The sequence below is a fragment of the Panicum virgatum genome, chromosome 5N, assembly GCF_016808335.1.
Source record: "Panicum virgatum strain AP13 chromosome 5N, P.virgatum_v5, whole genome shotgun sequence".
NCBI classification, from domain to species: Eukaryota; Viridiplantae; Streptophyta; class Magnoliopsida; order Poales; family Poaceae; genus Panicum; species Panicum virgatum.
The window spans coordinates 54,554,932-54,570,591 of NC_053149.1; the positions used below are offsets into that span (position 1 = coordinate 54,554,932).

Consider the following 15,660-nt stretch of genomic DNA (forward strand, 5'->3'; position numbering starts at 1 on the left):
GCACTATATATATATATATCCACAGGCCACATATACCTCCAAAAACTTAAAACGACGTGCCACGGACTTTTGTATGACGTCTGAACTTTAAACAATAATATCAGCAGAATACTGCAATTTTATTTGCGCTCTCCCGTTTACCTGGTCGCAACGCACAAAATATTGTAGATCCGTAGCTCATAGTAGTTACTAGTTATCGGGCACAAACAGATTGTTCAGTGAATTGAATCTACCATGTAAGATCTTTTTTTTTGCTTCCAGTAAGTGATAGTTCTTCCATGAGCGTTGGATCTACTACAGAATGACAATGCTCCATTATCACAGAATCATATATTCATAGTGGCCATCGACACATTTAGGTTCATCGAAGGTGTTGCCAGTTGCCACCAACCTACAACTACAAGCAAATTTGCCTCGTAGCCTGCTTTTCTTTTTTGCAGAAAATATCCCTGCAGGCCTCCACTGCATCTTTTCTATAAAAAAAAATCCATCCAAACAAACCAGTCCAGAGGAGAATTAATACAACCTAGCTCCAGCAGCCCAAGTACTGTATCTATACATTCCTTCCATCAGCTGGCCACATCTGCACTTGCCGGTTCAGGGAAAGAAGATACCCCAGAAATAATGCTGTTCAGTGCAAATCTGAATATGATATCCTGGTATGCGCCTCTTGTCATCTACCATCCCACTTGTGATCCTCCCAGCTTTATAAATGGGAAGGCTTCGACGCTCCTTGCTCTCATCGCAAGTCTTCTCTCCTCGGCGAACTCCGGTGCCAAAGGTTTCTTTTAAAACCTTTGGTCTGAGTCAGCACAGCCAAAAATATTGCCCAACTCCTGCAGCTGCATCTCCCCGTTGGTACGGTGCCCTGGTCCGACGCCGTGCCGATCGATCTTTAAAGTATTGTCCGCCTCTCTTTGACCCTGAAAGCCGCGTGCACGATATATTCAGCTGCAGAGGTACGGCAGCGTACGAGATTCGTTCATCATTGCAGAGTCCGTAGTGGAATGAGGGAGACGTTGCTCCAAGGGTGAACTGCTGAAGAAGATGTCGCCCTGGTAATTTCCTAGCACCGTTTCTTTTTCGTTTTTTTTTTCTTTCTATCTGTTGGGTCTTCAGAGATGTGATTGCTGGCATCTTGAATTCATGATTCACTTTCTCTAAGGCCCCGATCCGGTGCTGGATCATGGATTGTTGAGGGAGAATATCCGATGAGAGGAAAGGGGGTTGGGGGAATAAAGGTGTGATGGAGAATGTGGGTTTATATCCATGGAGAAGAAAGCTCCGGAGAGAATGCAGGAGTAAAGGAAGAGAGGCATTTTGGGTCTTGTAGGCGTATGGGATTGTGTTGATCCATCTGTGTTGCTGAAAAGAGCTCTGAAGAATTTACCTTGGAGGCTTTGCGTCTCTGCTTTTGTCTGAACTTCTTGATCATCGAAATTTCGAAATTTGCGTATTGTTCTTGACAACTCCGGAGTATCCCTGTAGGAAAGAAGAATTTAAGTTGACCGAATGATGGATTTCTTCTTTCGTAAGTAGTACCAGTTTACTTTGCTGATGTTCAACCCTACCCCCATCAAGTTTTACAAGCATTCCTTTTCGTTTTCTTTTTTTACAGAAGGACCAGAACCAGGGGCAAGCGAAATGCCGTCACTGAAGGACCTCTTTGATGCTTCAGGGCCTACGTATTTGACATATGTGAATTGGTGCGTTGTTTACTGTTTCTTTCTGAATGACTGAATCTCGATCGATTTTTTTTCGTTGAATTCGAAAGTAGACACAATGATTCTAGTGAGCTAGAAATGCGATTCCTGATTTATGCTAACCTGCAAAAATTGGCGAAATCTGATGCTGCTCCGGCCAGGAACTGCCCGCACCACCAGCGTTCCGTCATGGCGAGCCTTGTCCAGGGCGTGTACGTCCTCGAGCGCGACCGCCAGTGGAATCGGCAGGGCCCCGACGCCCGCGCGCCGGCGTGGTGGAGGTTCTTCCACTTCGAGCTGCGCCGGGTGCTCGTCGACGCCGCCGACGGCTCCATCTTCGGCGCCGTCTACGCGTTCCAGCCGCCGTTCCACCTCCTGGATAACACGGCGGCCGCCAGCGCCCCGCACTACGTCGTCGCCTTCCGCGGCACCATCACCAAGAAGGGCTCGGCGAAGCGGGACCTGGAGCTGGACCTCCAGCTGGTCCGCAACGGGCTGGAAGGCAAGTCCCGCTTCCGCGTCGCCATGCAGGCCATCCACGACACGGTGGCCGCGGCGGCCGGGCAGCACGACCGCGTCTGGCTGGCGGGGCACTCGCTGGGGTCGGCGATCGCGACGCTGGCCGCCAAGACCCTGGCCAGGGCGGGCGCCGCCGTCCTGCCCACGTTCCTCTTCAACGCGCCGTTCCTGTCGGCGCCCGTGGAGCGGATCGGGGACCGGCGGGTGAGGCAGGGCATCCGCATCGCCAGCAGCTTCGTGACCGCGGGCGTGGCGGCCGTCCTGCAGAGGGGCGGCGGCGGCGGCGTGCGCGACGCGTCGTTCTCGGCGCTGGCGGCGTGGGTGCCGAACCTGTTCGTGAACCCGGCGGACCCCATCAGCGCGGAGTACGTGGGGTACTTCGACCACCGCAGGAAGATGGAGGCCATCGGGGCCGGCGCCGTGGGGAGGCTGGCGACGAGGAACTCGGTCAAGGACCTGCTGCTCGGCATCGGCAAGGGGGGCGGCGGGTGCGAGCCGCTGCACCTGTTCCCGTCGGCCGTGCTGACGGTGAACCGCGGGCCCTCGCCGGACTTCAAGACGGCGCACGGGATCCATCAGTGGTGGCGGCCCGACCTGGCGCTCGAGTGCACCGCGCATTACTACACTTGATTCTGATTGGTCACGACGAGCGTTCGACTGTTTAATTGAAACAGAAACTGAAAGAGTTACTGGCATCTCCATGGAACTGCAATCAAATCTTTAGGGCATGTACAATGGTCATTAATACGTCGTCTGCATCTGTTTTATTGCGATTAACGAGGGTCATTAACTCACGAACCGGGCGGTGCCGTCGTCTCCGGCTCGTGCTCCCAAATCAAATCGACGGGCGCTCCCCCGTTGTATGTATGGTTGCAGTTCGGAGATGACTTCTACGGATCTCGTGTGCGCACCTACATTGTCTTCCCCGGCCACCCGCTTGGTGCCGAGCCTGCTGGCCGCCGCACAGCCCTCGCCACGCCTTGCTGCTCGCGCCGCTGCCGGTGGAGACCTTGCCGTTGATGCCGAGCTCAACGTGCCCGCGCCTTGCTGCTTGCACCGCTGCCAATGGAGGTCTTGCGGCTGCTTGTGCCGCTGCCGGTGGTGACCATGCCTTGCTGCTCTCGACGCTGCCGGTGGAGGCCTTGCTGCCGCTGCCTGTGGAGGCCTTGCTGCCGCTGCCTGTGCGCTGCTGCTTGGAGAGTCGAAGAGAGATGGAGAGGACCACTCATGGACGGAGACGATGAGGATTAAAAGATATTTTTGGTATTTTTACAATATAGCCCCTAGCTATTTTGTGAAATAGTTCTTGTAGAATGCTGAAGTTACAAATAAAATCTTTAGTCATGCATGAAGAGAATGAAATTAAATATAAAACTACATTACAACTCTATAATATTATGTAGCATAGAACATATATTATGTAGAACAAGCAACAAAATACCACATAGAGATATAATTTATACTTGATCCTCATGATATATGGATCCATGTTTGAATTAAAAGCTTTGAAGACAGCGTAATAGACACATCATTGTATGAGTTGTCTATTTTATTATCTGTGTGATGTATACGAAGTACTTATAGACGGCAATTGTCTAGACTATTGTACATGCCCTTAGACTGATCGTGTGATCCTTGGATGGTGAGCCGCCGGTCCGCTGCTTCGTGTAAGGGCATGTACAATGGTTAGACGGCTGCCGTCTGTATGTGTCTAGAATAGCGCACGCAGACGACAGAATAGACAACATGTACAATAGTATGTCTGTATGGCTGTCTGCAATCTATTTAATACATGGCTAGGCACATAAAACGTGGTGATCAAACATGTTAAATGGATCTTTGTGTATTGGTTTGTGGCATACATGGAAGAATCATTTGTGAATGCAAATAAATCACATGGATATTCCCTTATCTATATGTATCAATCGATACAGCGGCTGAAATATGCTTAATATATTTCCTTATCTAAAAAAATAAATCACATGGATATTTTTAAGAGATGATAATATATATGCAAAATAAATCACACGTAAATAAATCATTTGTGCCTGATAGAATGTAGTGTATTTCCTGGGATCTTTGTTTCATAGTCGAGTTGCATCCCTGCTAAAGATCAAGAATTAACAGGCAACTATCAACAGGCTGTCCAATTTCAGAATCGGCAACAGAATACTCAAACTAAACCAACACAGATACCAGTAAGTTGGTACTGATACTGTAGTGTTTAAGCCTTGACTCGACTTGCAATTTGTACAGATGCTTGTGCTAGGTGATAGAACAGGAGAACCCCAGGCGGCAGGACATATGGATGCAAATTGAGATGCATACCTTTGTCATCTTTTTCAGATGCCGATGACAAATTCTTCCTTGAGTTACTTGCTTAAGATGCCGATGAGAAATAAAACACATAGGCGCCAGGATGTGCTTCTATATATACACAGGCGACAAGTAACTTGCCTGAGTTACTTTAGTTTCAAAATGTGAAAGTCCACATGCAGCAATTAACATTCATACAGCCCCATTCACACTGCAGTTACCTATTCACATTTCACAAATCAGAGACCTATTCAAATAGATAGCCTGTTCACATTCACAAATAGCTTCAATTTGACATAGAACATGCTTGACTACTCATTTTCAGATACAACTCAATTTTTGACTAATGACAGAAACAAGTCTCATTTTTTTAGCAATGACAAACTAACAATAGAGCCTCCTATCTCTTCAGGCAGTGTATCATTTTGCTCAAATTTTGCCTTCCTTCTTGTACCTGTAAGGCACATTGAACTGTTGTCAGTTCAGGAGCACAAATAATGCAACTAAAAGGTCAAGCATAGATGATGGCGATACTGACCTTGCAACAACATAAGCCCCATAGGTGAAACAATATAACCTGAAAAAGGTCAGGTCAGTCAAAAGTTTAAGAAAGCATGGTTCAAATACAGATCTACCATTAAGTGAAAAGTGGTGCTTTCAGGGGAAAAAAATTGTACACATGTCCAATATCTCTTGGGATCTGCTTATACATAATAATGCAGGAGCAAAGAAAAAATTCAATATTCTTAGCTTTTTCCAGAAAATGTATGTAACAGTTCAAGAGCAAAAATGGCTATAACATTTCAGGCTTATGCACATGAAAGACCTTGCAAAGCTCCAGAAATTCAGGCTGCCCAAATATTGTTCTATGCATACAGAGCAAAAAACAGATCTTGCATTGGTCCAAATGTAGACCAATGAACTAAATCTTAGGCAATTTCACTAATATTCATGCTACTGTCATGTACACAACATTCGGAAAATAGTTCACTGATTATACTATTTAACACTTGGCACTAACAAAATTTATACACTAACTAGATCCCACTTTCAGGCAAACAGGCAAACATCCCTGCATAGTAAGACCAAATTCCACAACAACATTCACTTAGAAAAAAAAATCAATCTCATTCAGCTTCACCCATTAATAGTTTGACAATCTCACATTCAGCTCACATGCAGAACTAGTAGGCATCAGACAATCTCACATTCAGAAACAGGAGGGGGCAGGAATATGGTTACCATTCTCTCGGATCGGCATAAGTCAGTGATTCATGACTGGCCATGGTTGAGGACGTCAAGCTGGGGCTGCCGGACAAGTTGATGCCGCTGTTGGACCTTGGGGTGGCCGTGAAGATCCTGCCGCCGCGTGGAGGGGCCACAAAGCTTGGGCTAGTGCTGAATCGGCCATAGGCAAGGGTAAGGCCGGAGAACCTTGGCTCTTCGGGAGGACGCTGCTGCCCATGCGCCATCGTCGTTGTAGTCACAGACTTGTCGCCGCGCACCGCTGCCGCCTTCATCCCATGCGCCGCCATCGCAGCCGCCGTAGTCTTCTCGCCCCGCACCGCCGTCGCCTTTGTCCCGAGCTTTCGACCCCATGCCGGTGCCGCAAGCTCCTTCTGTTCGCACGCCATGGACGCAGCCGCGGCTGCCGGTTGCTGCTCCGACCCCATGGCCCTGCTGCATCCGCCGATTGCTGCTGTTGTTGGAGGATATGTTGGGAACAGATGGAAAAAAGGGGGCAAAGGAATGCATGCCTGCGGAGTTTGCCGCCATGGGGATTTCGCGCGCGCTTCTGCCCGCCAAAATCGGCACAAGGAGCAGCGGATCAGGGCCTTCGTCGCTGAGTCGCCGCCGCGCTCGTACAGCGGTCGCCGAGGAGTTGCTTCGCGCTCGGGCCACGAGCCGAAGTCGTCCTCTTGTGAGACGACGATAGCTCCCGGTTTAGCAATAACTCTCCATCGGTAATCAAAATAAACCGTTCGTAGATGAGGAATTTATTGTCATTGTACATGCCCTAAGACCTCCGGCATAGGGCGGACGTGAACAAACGTGGCCCCCTCTACTTAACAAATTGTGAAAGCACGTTTGATATGGTAGTGGAGTAATGCACGTTTGATATGGTAGTGGAGTAATGCATCGATGACTTGTTAACTTTAATCTCGAGACTGTTCGTTCAAAGAAAACAGACTTATAAATTTTAAATCTTGTGTATATTTTTTAAATAAATATATAAATTGGCTGTGTGCATCGTCATAAATTTCTCATGAACTATGTTCCCGTTTGAAAATGCCCCCTTGATGGTCGTAAGGTTGCTCAAATCAACTCTGCACTATGTTATTGATATTGGACATATTTTGGTACTTTTGACCCTTTATAATGAAATGTACCATCGCTATATGTTGCCCCAAAAATAATACTCAATCATGAAGCATAGTTTCAAAAACTGTTGGATCAAAATTTTAGGGAGAAAAAAGGCAGTGAAAAAACTTACTACGATCCAACAGCGAGCTGGTTAAACTCCTCTCGCGGGCCACACAACAGCTAGTCCGAGCAGCCCATCTCTGCCCATGACGCGAGTTCACCTATTCCCTTCGCCATCGAAAATCGTCTTCCTCGTCTCCTCGGGCGTCGTCGTCGTCCCGAGGGCAGGCTGCTGCATCCGCCCTCACTCCCTGCCTGGGCTTGGCTGCGGTGGAGTTTGTCCGCGCTCCTTCTCCTCGCGACAACGGCCGAGCCTCTCCTCCGCTCCTCCGTGTTGACAGCTAAATTTGGCAAGTCAGAGGCCAACCAGTCTGACCGGTCAGGCTTGGCTGTGGTGGAGTTTGTCCGCGCTCCTTCTCCTCGCGACAACGGCCGAACCTCTCCTCCGCTCCTCCGTGTTGACAGCTAAATTTGGCAAGTCAGAGGCCGACCGGTCAGACCGGTCAGCCTTGTTTTAGTCTGAGTAAGAGTTATTTTATTTGTGAAAACTTTGTGTAATCCGACTTGGAGAAGGGGTACGACTTCCCCGGCCTATAAATATAAAGGCTAAGACCGATTGAGGTAATCCCAATCGATTCACACATTTATCCTTTACTTTTTTGCCTCCAAACCCTAACTTTTCCGATCTCATCTGCTGTTCTTTGCTCTCCTCTACGGCGTTCGAAGATGTTCTGAGTGGCCTGCCGACCTCAGAGCAATCTTAGATCCACGAGCTCCGACGGGGTCCCTCCCGAGCTCGAGGTTTTAGGCTTTCGCGGCGTTCTCTGTAGAATCGGTCTGATCGGTCGCCATAACCGGTCTGACCGGTCTGTGTGCAGGGAGCCCGTTGGTGAAGATCGTGTCGACGATCGTCCGCGCGTTCTAGCGCTTTCGAGTGTGTTGGCGCAAAATAGTGTCAACACACTTTTTGGCGACTCCGCCGGGGACAGATTAATCTGGTTTTTAAACCGATCTAATCTAGTTCTCAAAGAAGATGGGCGTCATCACCGACCTCGACGAAGGCAACATCTCCACATCTATCGAGGAACTCAGCGAGGAGGAGCGCCAAGATTACTTGGTGGTCAGGGAGCACTTCAAAGCACAATTCTTGAAGGGATTCAAGAAAAATCAGCAAGGCCAGGTCACTAGGATTCAAGACTTCGTGATGCCCTCCTTCACGCTCAAGAATAAGCAAGTCGAGGTAATAAGCGATGTAAGCACTTCATCTTCCGACTTGTTTAGCCAATTATCATCTATTATGGATGAAAAGATTGCTGATATATATAAGCCCATGAATAATTTAAAGGGTCAATTAGACATTATGAAAAAAGAAAAATCTGTAGATGATAATTGTGCTTTCCAAATTGTTAGTTCATCGGCTACGCCAGCATCTGCCCAAGAAGTATTGTATGCCATGCCGATGAACTACTATAAAGGGCAAACACTACCACCGCGAGCATTACAGCAAAACATGGCTGGACCGGTCGGACCGGTCCAACTGACCGGTCAGACCAGTGCGATGGTGGTCAGCCCATTAACATATACACCGAACACGTGTACTCCTTACTCAGCAACCCTTAGTCGAATCAATGAGATGACAAATTATGTGCAGCCTTCTCCTTCACAAGAATCCGATTCTCCACATGAACCGATTTTTGTTAATGTACATGGAAATTCTGCGGGGCATGCACCGATAAGTTCGGTTCAGATGATGGTACAAGACGATCCTATAGAACATCGTCTTACTTCTGTAGCACAAGCATCCACAAGTGGTAGATGCGAGGCCGATCTTGCTAGATTAAAAGAGGATCCGGCTAGTGCGATAAAAACCAAATTATGTGTGTATATAGGTAATTCTACATTATACCAAAAACCGTATCCTGCTGAATTTGATTTGGTTTCTTTTCCTGCTGGTTGGTGTGTTCCTAATTTTGTGAAATTTAGTGGTGATGATAATAGAGCACCTTGGGAGCACATTGACCAATATATTTTACAACTGAGAAAAGCATGTTTCTATGATGCTTTGCGCGTTCGCTTATTTTCATTATCTTTGACTGGAACCGTCTTTTCTTGGTTTTCTTCATTGGCCCCGAATTCTATTCAATCTTGGAATCAGTTGAAACGTAAGTTTCATGATCGTTTTTATAATGGGGACAATGAGGCTAAGCTGTCAGATTTGGCATCGATTAGGCAAGTCTAAGATGAGCCTGTTTCGGATTACTTCCGAAGATTTAAAGATATAAAAAATCAATGCTTCAATTTAACAGTTTCTAAAAAGAAATTGGCTGATTTGGCTTTTGATGGTTTGCGTTCTTATTTTAAAAAAGAACTCGAATGCTTTGAGTACCATACTATTAATTATTTGCACATGAAAGTCTTGGGTTTAGAATTTAGACTCCAGAGCGCAAAAGATGCCCATAATACTCATCGGTCCATAGATGTTGATTGTAAATCTGATTCGGACGATGAGAAAAAGGAAGTTGCTGAGTTCATATGGCCATCAGAAGTTAAGCCATGTTCTTGTTCATCGCTTAAGCCGATTCCAAAGAATCGACAAGAACAAGTTCGTTTCACATTTGATGTTTCTAAGTGTGATCGTATATCTGATGAATTGCTTAGAAGCGGAAACATCAAGATGTCTCATGCCATACCGCCGCTTGAGGAGCTAAAGCAGCATGCATATTGCAAGTGGCATAATACTTTTTTCCCATGCAACTAATGATTGCAATATCTTTCGTCGAAAAATCCAATCGGCCGTTAATGAAAGACGATTGGTAATGCATGAGGTGAAAGATGACAAGGTGTCATTCCCTGTCCCTACAATCGATTTGGATAATGTCAAGGTACTCATTCGGCCGGAACAAGCCGAAGGAGCAAAAGGAAAAAATATTATCATTGGCGAGCCAAGGCCGAAAAATGTCAATGACAAGATTCAGACTAAGGAAGTGACGATGGAGAAAACTCCTAATGGAAAGGAGTCACTGAAGATCACTGTCAAAGCTTCAAGACCCGGGGGGCAAGAAAGTTCCTCTCAAAAGACGAGTCAGCCTGCAACTCAGGCACGACCGGTCAGACCGGTCAGACAAAAGACTAGCCCAGAACTTTCAAGCCTAAGCGCCCGGAAGGAGGTACTCGGAAGCTTAATGAGTCAAGGGTGCAGGGAAGTTTTACGAAGCAGAAGCTCATCTTTGCTCAGCTACTGAACAAGTACACAAAGGTCGTTCCAAAAAATCGGCCACTAAAAAAAGAACCAAGTTCACCTCCGTGTCAAGGCAAGCGTTTTTCTTCTAGGGGAGAATCCAGGAAGCATAGGGGTGATAGCACTACAGTGTTCCCTCCTAAGAAGGTGTATGCTACTACGTCATAGGTGTCACTGGCATCGGGTTTCTCTTGTCCTACATGGGGGCATGAAGGAATTTGATGTTTTGTTATCCGATGCTATATCCACCATCTCACCACAGGGAGGAGGATCACATAAGGCCAGTGTTCAACAAGGTTTCACGACCAGTGCACGATCGATTGGGATCCCACCAATCAGGTCAGAGGTGGCAGCCTACACCGGTCAGACCGGTCACCACTGACCGGTCCGACCGGTCTCATCGGAGGCCGAGAAAGGCTCATTCTCCAAGACAGGTTTACCGTGTCAAGGAGAAGAGAGAAGATGTACAATCCACTGTTAATCCAGAGAAAGCTAAAGCCGATGACGATGTGCAGATCGGCGACATCAAGGTGGATGTCAGTGATGTGGGTACAAGACCGATGGTTTTTGGTAAATCGGTCAATCCTTCTATCCAAAGGCCGATCATGGCTAATGATCATGGGGCCAGCAGCAGTAGTTCAACATCAAGGTACTTTCAACCAAAATGGTGTCCTCCAGAGTTGACTCGTACTCAAATAAGGAATCTGCAGCGTTTACGTGCTCAAGAGAAGAAGGACCAGGAGTTCAAGAGACTGAGGGATAAACAATTCAACAACTACAGACCTATGGTTCCTCAGTGCAAGGTATGGAGGGTCAAAGCAGTTGACCAGCCAGCACGACCGGTCTGACCGGTACAAGCGACCGGTCTGACCGGCCAGACCAACCAGTCAGACCGGTTGAGGTTGCAGTAGAGCAGAAAGCCAAATTGACAGTGCCTGTTTCGGCTCCTTGCGATGGAAAAACACCGCTAGCATTCTCGGTACAAGGCAATGAAGAGCTAGTGGATCATGAGGTTACATCAAAAACACAACGATATGGAGCTCAACGACATTTAAGTGCTCGGGGGGGGGGGGGCAAAATATTGGCAACTGATAATTTACCTCATGAAGTTTCTATGCAACAGATCAGTTTGCAAGGGGCTCTCAAGACTTTGATTATGTATTTGAGGTATTGAGCTGGTTGAAAATTGTAAACATCAGCAAATAAAAGCCGAATTATAAGTTTTTCAATTCGAGCTAGAAAAATTGGCAAACTGTTTGTAATGAGGCATATTGATGCTCTTACTTCTATTCTTCGGTTAAAGAATAAAATTGAACTTACTTGGGGGGGCTGAACAGAAAGAGGCCTTTGAAAATATCAAGGTTTACTTGTTTTCACTACATGTGCTCAAGGCGCCTAGGAGAGGGGTTCCTTTCTAGCTTTATGTGGCTGCTGAAGATAAGATCATTGGGGCTGTTTTGACTCAAGAGACCGAAGAGAAGGAGTACATCATTACATATTTAAGCCGACGACTTATTGATGCGGAGACAAAGTATATATTTATTGAGAAGTTATGTTTGCCTCTTTATTATGCTTGTACCAAATTGAGGCATTACCTACTATCTAGTGTTTGCATAGTAGTATGTCAAACCGATGTGATCAAACATATGTTACAAAAGCCGATTTTGAATGGTCGAATCGGTAAGTGGGCTTATGCTTTGGTTGAATATGATTTGGCTTGTGAATCTTTAAAATCTAGGAGAGGCCAAATTGTAGCGGATTTTATTGTTGAGCATCGGATTAATGACAAGCATAATCTAGAAGTCGGTTATATTACTTGCACACTATGGAAGTTGTACTTTGATGGATCGGTTTGTGATGATGGTCAAGGAATTAGTGCCGTTCTTATTTCTCCAAGTAGTGTTGTTTTTGAATTTTCAAACCGATTGGAAGAGGAATGCACAAATAACCAAGTCGAGTATGAAGCGCTTCTATTTGGCTTGGAATTTTTACAATCCATGGGCGTGAAGCATGTTGAAGCCTTTTGAGATTCTCTTCTGGAGGTGCAGCAAGTATCCAAGGTATGCTAATGCTATAAAAGTTCTCTAAATGCGTATCTTGATAAATGCCTTGATATTATTTCTTCCTTCGATGAATTTATTATTAAACATATTTCGAGGGAAGAGAATGGAAAGGCAAACACTCTGTCTCAGCAAGCATCTGGCTATAATGTTACGAAAAAATATTTCAACATTCGCAAGCCGATGCAAACGAAAGCCGAGTTTCTGGTTCTGGACGCACCAGTCCGACCGGTCAGTGAGACCGGTCTGACCGCCTGGACCGGTCTGACCGGTGATGCTGCTGTTGGTTCTGGTTCGGCCAAAAAGGATGATTCAGCTGTCTCGGCTGAAGCCCAGGATTGGAGGGTCCCTCTTATATCATATTTGAGAAATCCTGGTCGTGGTGCAGAGAGAAATATTCGGCGTTTGGCTTTCAAGTATGTTTTAATAGACGATGAGCTTTATCGTCGAACTGCCGAAGATTTTCTTCTCAAATGATTAGACTCGGATCAGGTCCAAGTTGCTATGGGTGAGGTTCATGAAGGTATTTGTGGTACTCATCAATCGGCTCCCAAGATGAAATAGTTACTTAGAAGAGCCGGTTTTTATTGGCCCACCATGATGTCCGATTGTTTCAAGTACTATAAAGGATGTGAAGAATGTCAGCGGTTTGGTGATTTGCAATTGGTGCCTGCTGTGTTGATACATCATATTATTAAACCATGGTCGTTCTGAGGTTGGTGGTTGGATTTCATTGGACAAATTAATCCTCCATCTTCAAAGGGACATCGCTTCGTGTTGGTTGCTACGGATTATTTCATTAAATGGACCGAAAAAGTTCCTTTGAAGAACATGACACATAAGGAGGTAATTGAGTTTATTACTGAGCATATTATTCATAGATTCGACATTCCACAAATTTCGACAACGGATCAAGGTTCTTTATTTATATCAAAAGAGCCGCGTGCCTTTACCGAATCTTACAAGATTAAGTTATTTAATTCATCTCCATACTATACTCAGGCCAATGGGCAGACCAAGTCTAGTAATAAGATTTTGATCAAACTTGTCAAGAATAAGATAGACAAAAATCCTAAGAGGTGGCATGGAGTGTTATCTGAAGCATTGTGGGCTCATCGTATATCTAGACATGGTGCTACTAAGGTTACTCCTTTTGAGCCTGTGTATGGTCAAGAGGCCGTTTTGCCCGTTGAGGTAAATCTGGACGCTTATAGACTAGCGAAACAAAATAACCTTTCCGCTATTGATTATCATGATTTGATGATGGATAATATTGATGAGGTGACCGACAAGCGTTTGAAGGCTTTGAAGGAAATTGAGAAAGACAAGTTTCGGGTGGCTAGAGCTTACAATAAGAAGGTAAAACTTAAATCTTTTCAGGTTGGAGATCTGGTTTGAAAGATAATTTTGCCTCTTAGGATGAAAAACAACAAGTTTGGCAAATGATCGCCAAATTAGGAGGGTCCATACAAGATTATCAAGGTCATCTCTGGTAATTCATATATGATGGAGACGAAGCAAGGTGAGGGTCTACCTAGATCTATCTATGGGAGATACTTGAAGAAGTTTTATCCTAACGTGTGGCAAAGTGCGTCAAGACGAAGATGGCCGGTATTAGATATCACCCTTAGTTTTATTTTTAGATTTGTATGCTCTGTGTAAAATATGTACATCAGGATAGTTCTTACTTTTTGGCTTGTGGAACTCACCAAAAAGTAGAGGGGCATATGTTGACAGCCAAATTTGGCAAGTCAGAGGCCGATCGTTCTGACCGGTCTGCCCAGTTTTAGTCCGAGTAGGAGTTGTTTTATTTGTGGAAACTTTGTGTAATCCGAGTTGGAGAAGGGGTATGACTTCCCCGGCCTATAAATATAAAGCCTAAGACCGATTGAGGCAATCCCAATCGATTCACACATTTATCCTTTACTTTTTGCCTCCAAACCCAAACTTTTCTAATCTCATATGCTGTTCTTCATTTGTCTCTACGGCGTTCGAGGATGTTCTGAGTGGCCTGCCGACCTCAGAGCAATCCTAGATCCACGAGCTCCGACGGGGTCCCTCCCGAGCTCGAGGTTTTAGGTTTTCGCGGCGTTCTCTATAGAACCGGTCTGACCGGTCGCCATAACCGGTCTGACCGATCTATGTGCAGGGAGCCCGTTGGTGAAGATCATGTCGATGATCCGCGCGTTCTAGCGCTTTCGAGTGTGTTGGCGCAAAATAGGGTCAACACTCCGCGTACCCGGCTACAGCGGCCGCGCCTTCCTTCGTGTGTGGCCTACTGCGGCGTCCCGCGTGTGCCTCCTACTTCGCCCACACCTGATTGAGCTTGAGGAAGCCGGTTCAGCTCCTAGGATTCGGACTCCATTTCAGTTAACTGTAAATTCGGGGAAAATCACTGTCGTATTTCGATTTTGATCTGTGCTTTGACTGCTCCACGCCTCCACCACGCCATCCCAACAGCGCCAAGTCGTTCACTCAGCATTTCCAGGGCCAGGGACTACGACGCCACTATCAAGTTCTACTGGGCGCTGATGCTTGCCGAGTCCAACGTCGTGCACCGCATCGGCGAGCGCGTCATCCGGGGCACATCTATGGAGAAGCACTCGAGGTTCTAGCATGGGAGCGAAGGTAGCCGTAGCCTGTCGTCAGGATGACGACGCCGGAGGAGACGAGGAAGATGATGGTCGATGGCGAAGGGGCAGGGTTTACAAAATCGGTGGGAACCGGTTATAGGTCAAACTGGTCCGGTCCGGTTCCGGTTTGGGCCGGTACCAAACCGGCCCAAATTCAAAATTTAAATTTGAATTCGAAAAAATGAAAAATTCTTAAAAAATTCCTAAAAATACTTCAAGGTGCGACGAATCTAATGGCGTCAAATTTTCTCAAAAATTCGTTCGTTTAACATACTTTTCGGACATTTAAAGTTAAACCAAAAAAGAAAAAGAAAAAAAATGAGACGGCCCATTAAGGCCCACTTGGTAAACCGGTCAAACCGGCCGGTATACCGTTTCAAACTGGTTACACATGCGATTTTGAATTTAGATTTGAATTCAAACTGGTCAAACCGGCCAGTAAACCGGTCAAACCGACCGGTATACCGGTCAAACCGATTACAAATGCAATTTTGAATTTGGATTTGAATTCAACGGTTTCTACCGATTTCCAATCAAACCGGTCCGGTCAAACCGCCGCCCTTCCGTAGCGGTTTGACCGGACCGGTCGGGATTATTAACCTTGGAAGGGGAATAGGTGAAGCGCCATGGGATCAGATGGGCCGCTCTAACTAGCTGTTGTGCGGTTTGGGCGAGGAGTTTGACGAGCCCGCTGTTGGATCGCAGGGGAACGGTGCAGGTGAAGCGACTGCAGAAAGCAGTCGATACACGCGACTGCAGGGGATCTG

At 46.3% G+C, this 15,660-nt stretch overlaps 1 protein-coding gene and 1 long non-coding RNA gene across 3 annotated transcripts; one reads left to right on the forward strand and one right to left on the reverse strand.

Moving 5' to 3' along the window:
- Nucleotides 1-292: 292 nt before the first annotated feature.
- LOC120675864 lies at nucleotides 293-1,815 on the reverse strand. The gene is made up of 2 exons (XR_005675523.1): nucleotides 1,572-1,815; nucleotides 293-1,482 (listed from the first exon to the last, which is right to left on the reverse strand). It is a non-coding gene; the product is annotated as an uncharacterized LOC120675864 (long non-coding RNA).
- LOC120675863 (GDSL esterase/lipase At4g10955-like) lies at nucleotides 510-3,254 on the forward strand. 2 transcript variants are annotated; one of them, XM_039957077.1, is made up of 3 exons: nucleotides 510-1,058; nucleotides 1,619-1,706; nucleotides 1,865-3,254. In XM_039957077.1, exons 2-3 carry the CDS (start codon nucleotides 1,645-1,647, stop codon nucleotides 2,850-2,852), a joined length of 1,050 nt encoding a protein of 349 aa, XP_039813011.1. In that variant the 5' UTR covers nucleotides 510-1,058; nucleotides 1,619-1,644; the 3' UTR covers nucleotides 2,853-3,254. The 2 variants fall into 2 exon arrangements, with proteins under 2 accessions (XP_039813011.1, XP_039813010.1); XM_039957076.1 differs by lacking the exon at nucleotides 510-1,058 and adding an exon at nucleotides 1,403-1,531.
- Nucleotides 3,255-15,660: the final 12,406 nt, after the last annotated feature.

Excerpts from the sequence above, each read along its gene's own strand:
- LOC120675863 (XM_039957076.1), top strand. Across the intron at positions 1,707-1,864 it reads TATTTGACATATGTGAATTG|GAACTGCCCGCACCACCAGC; the intron begins GTGCGTTGTTTA and ends TGCTCCGGCCAG.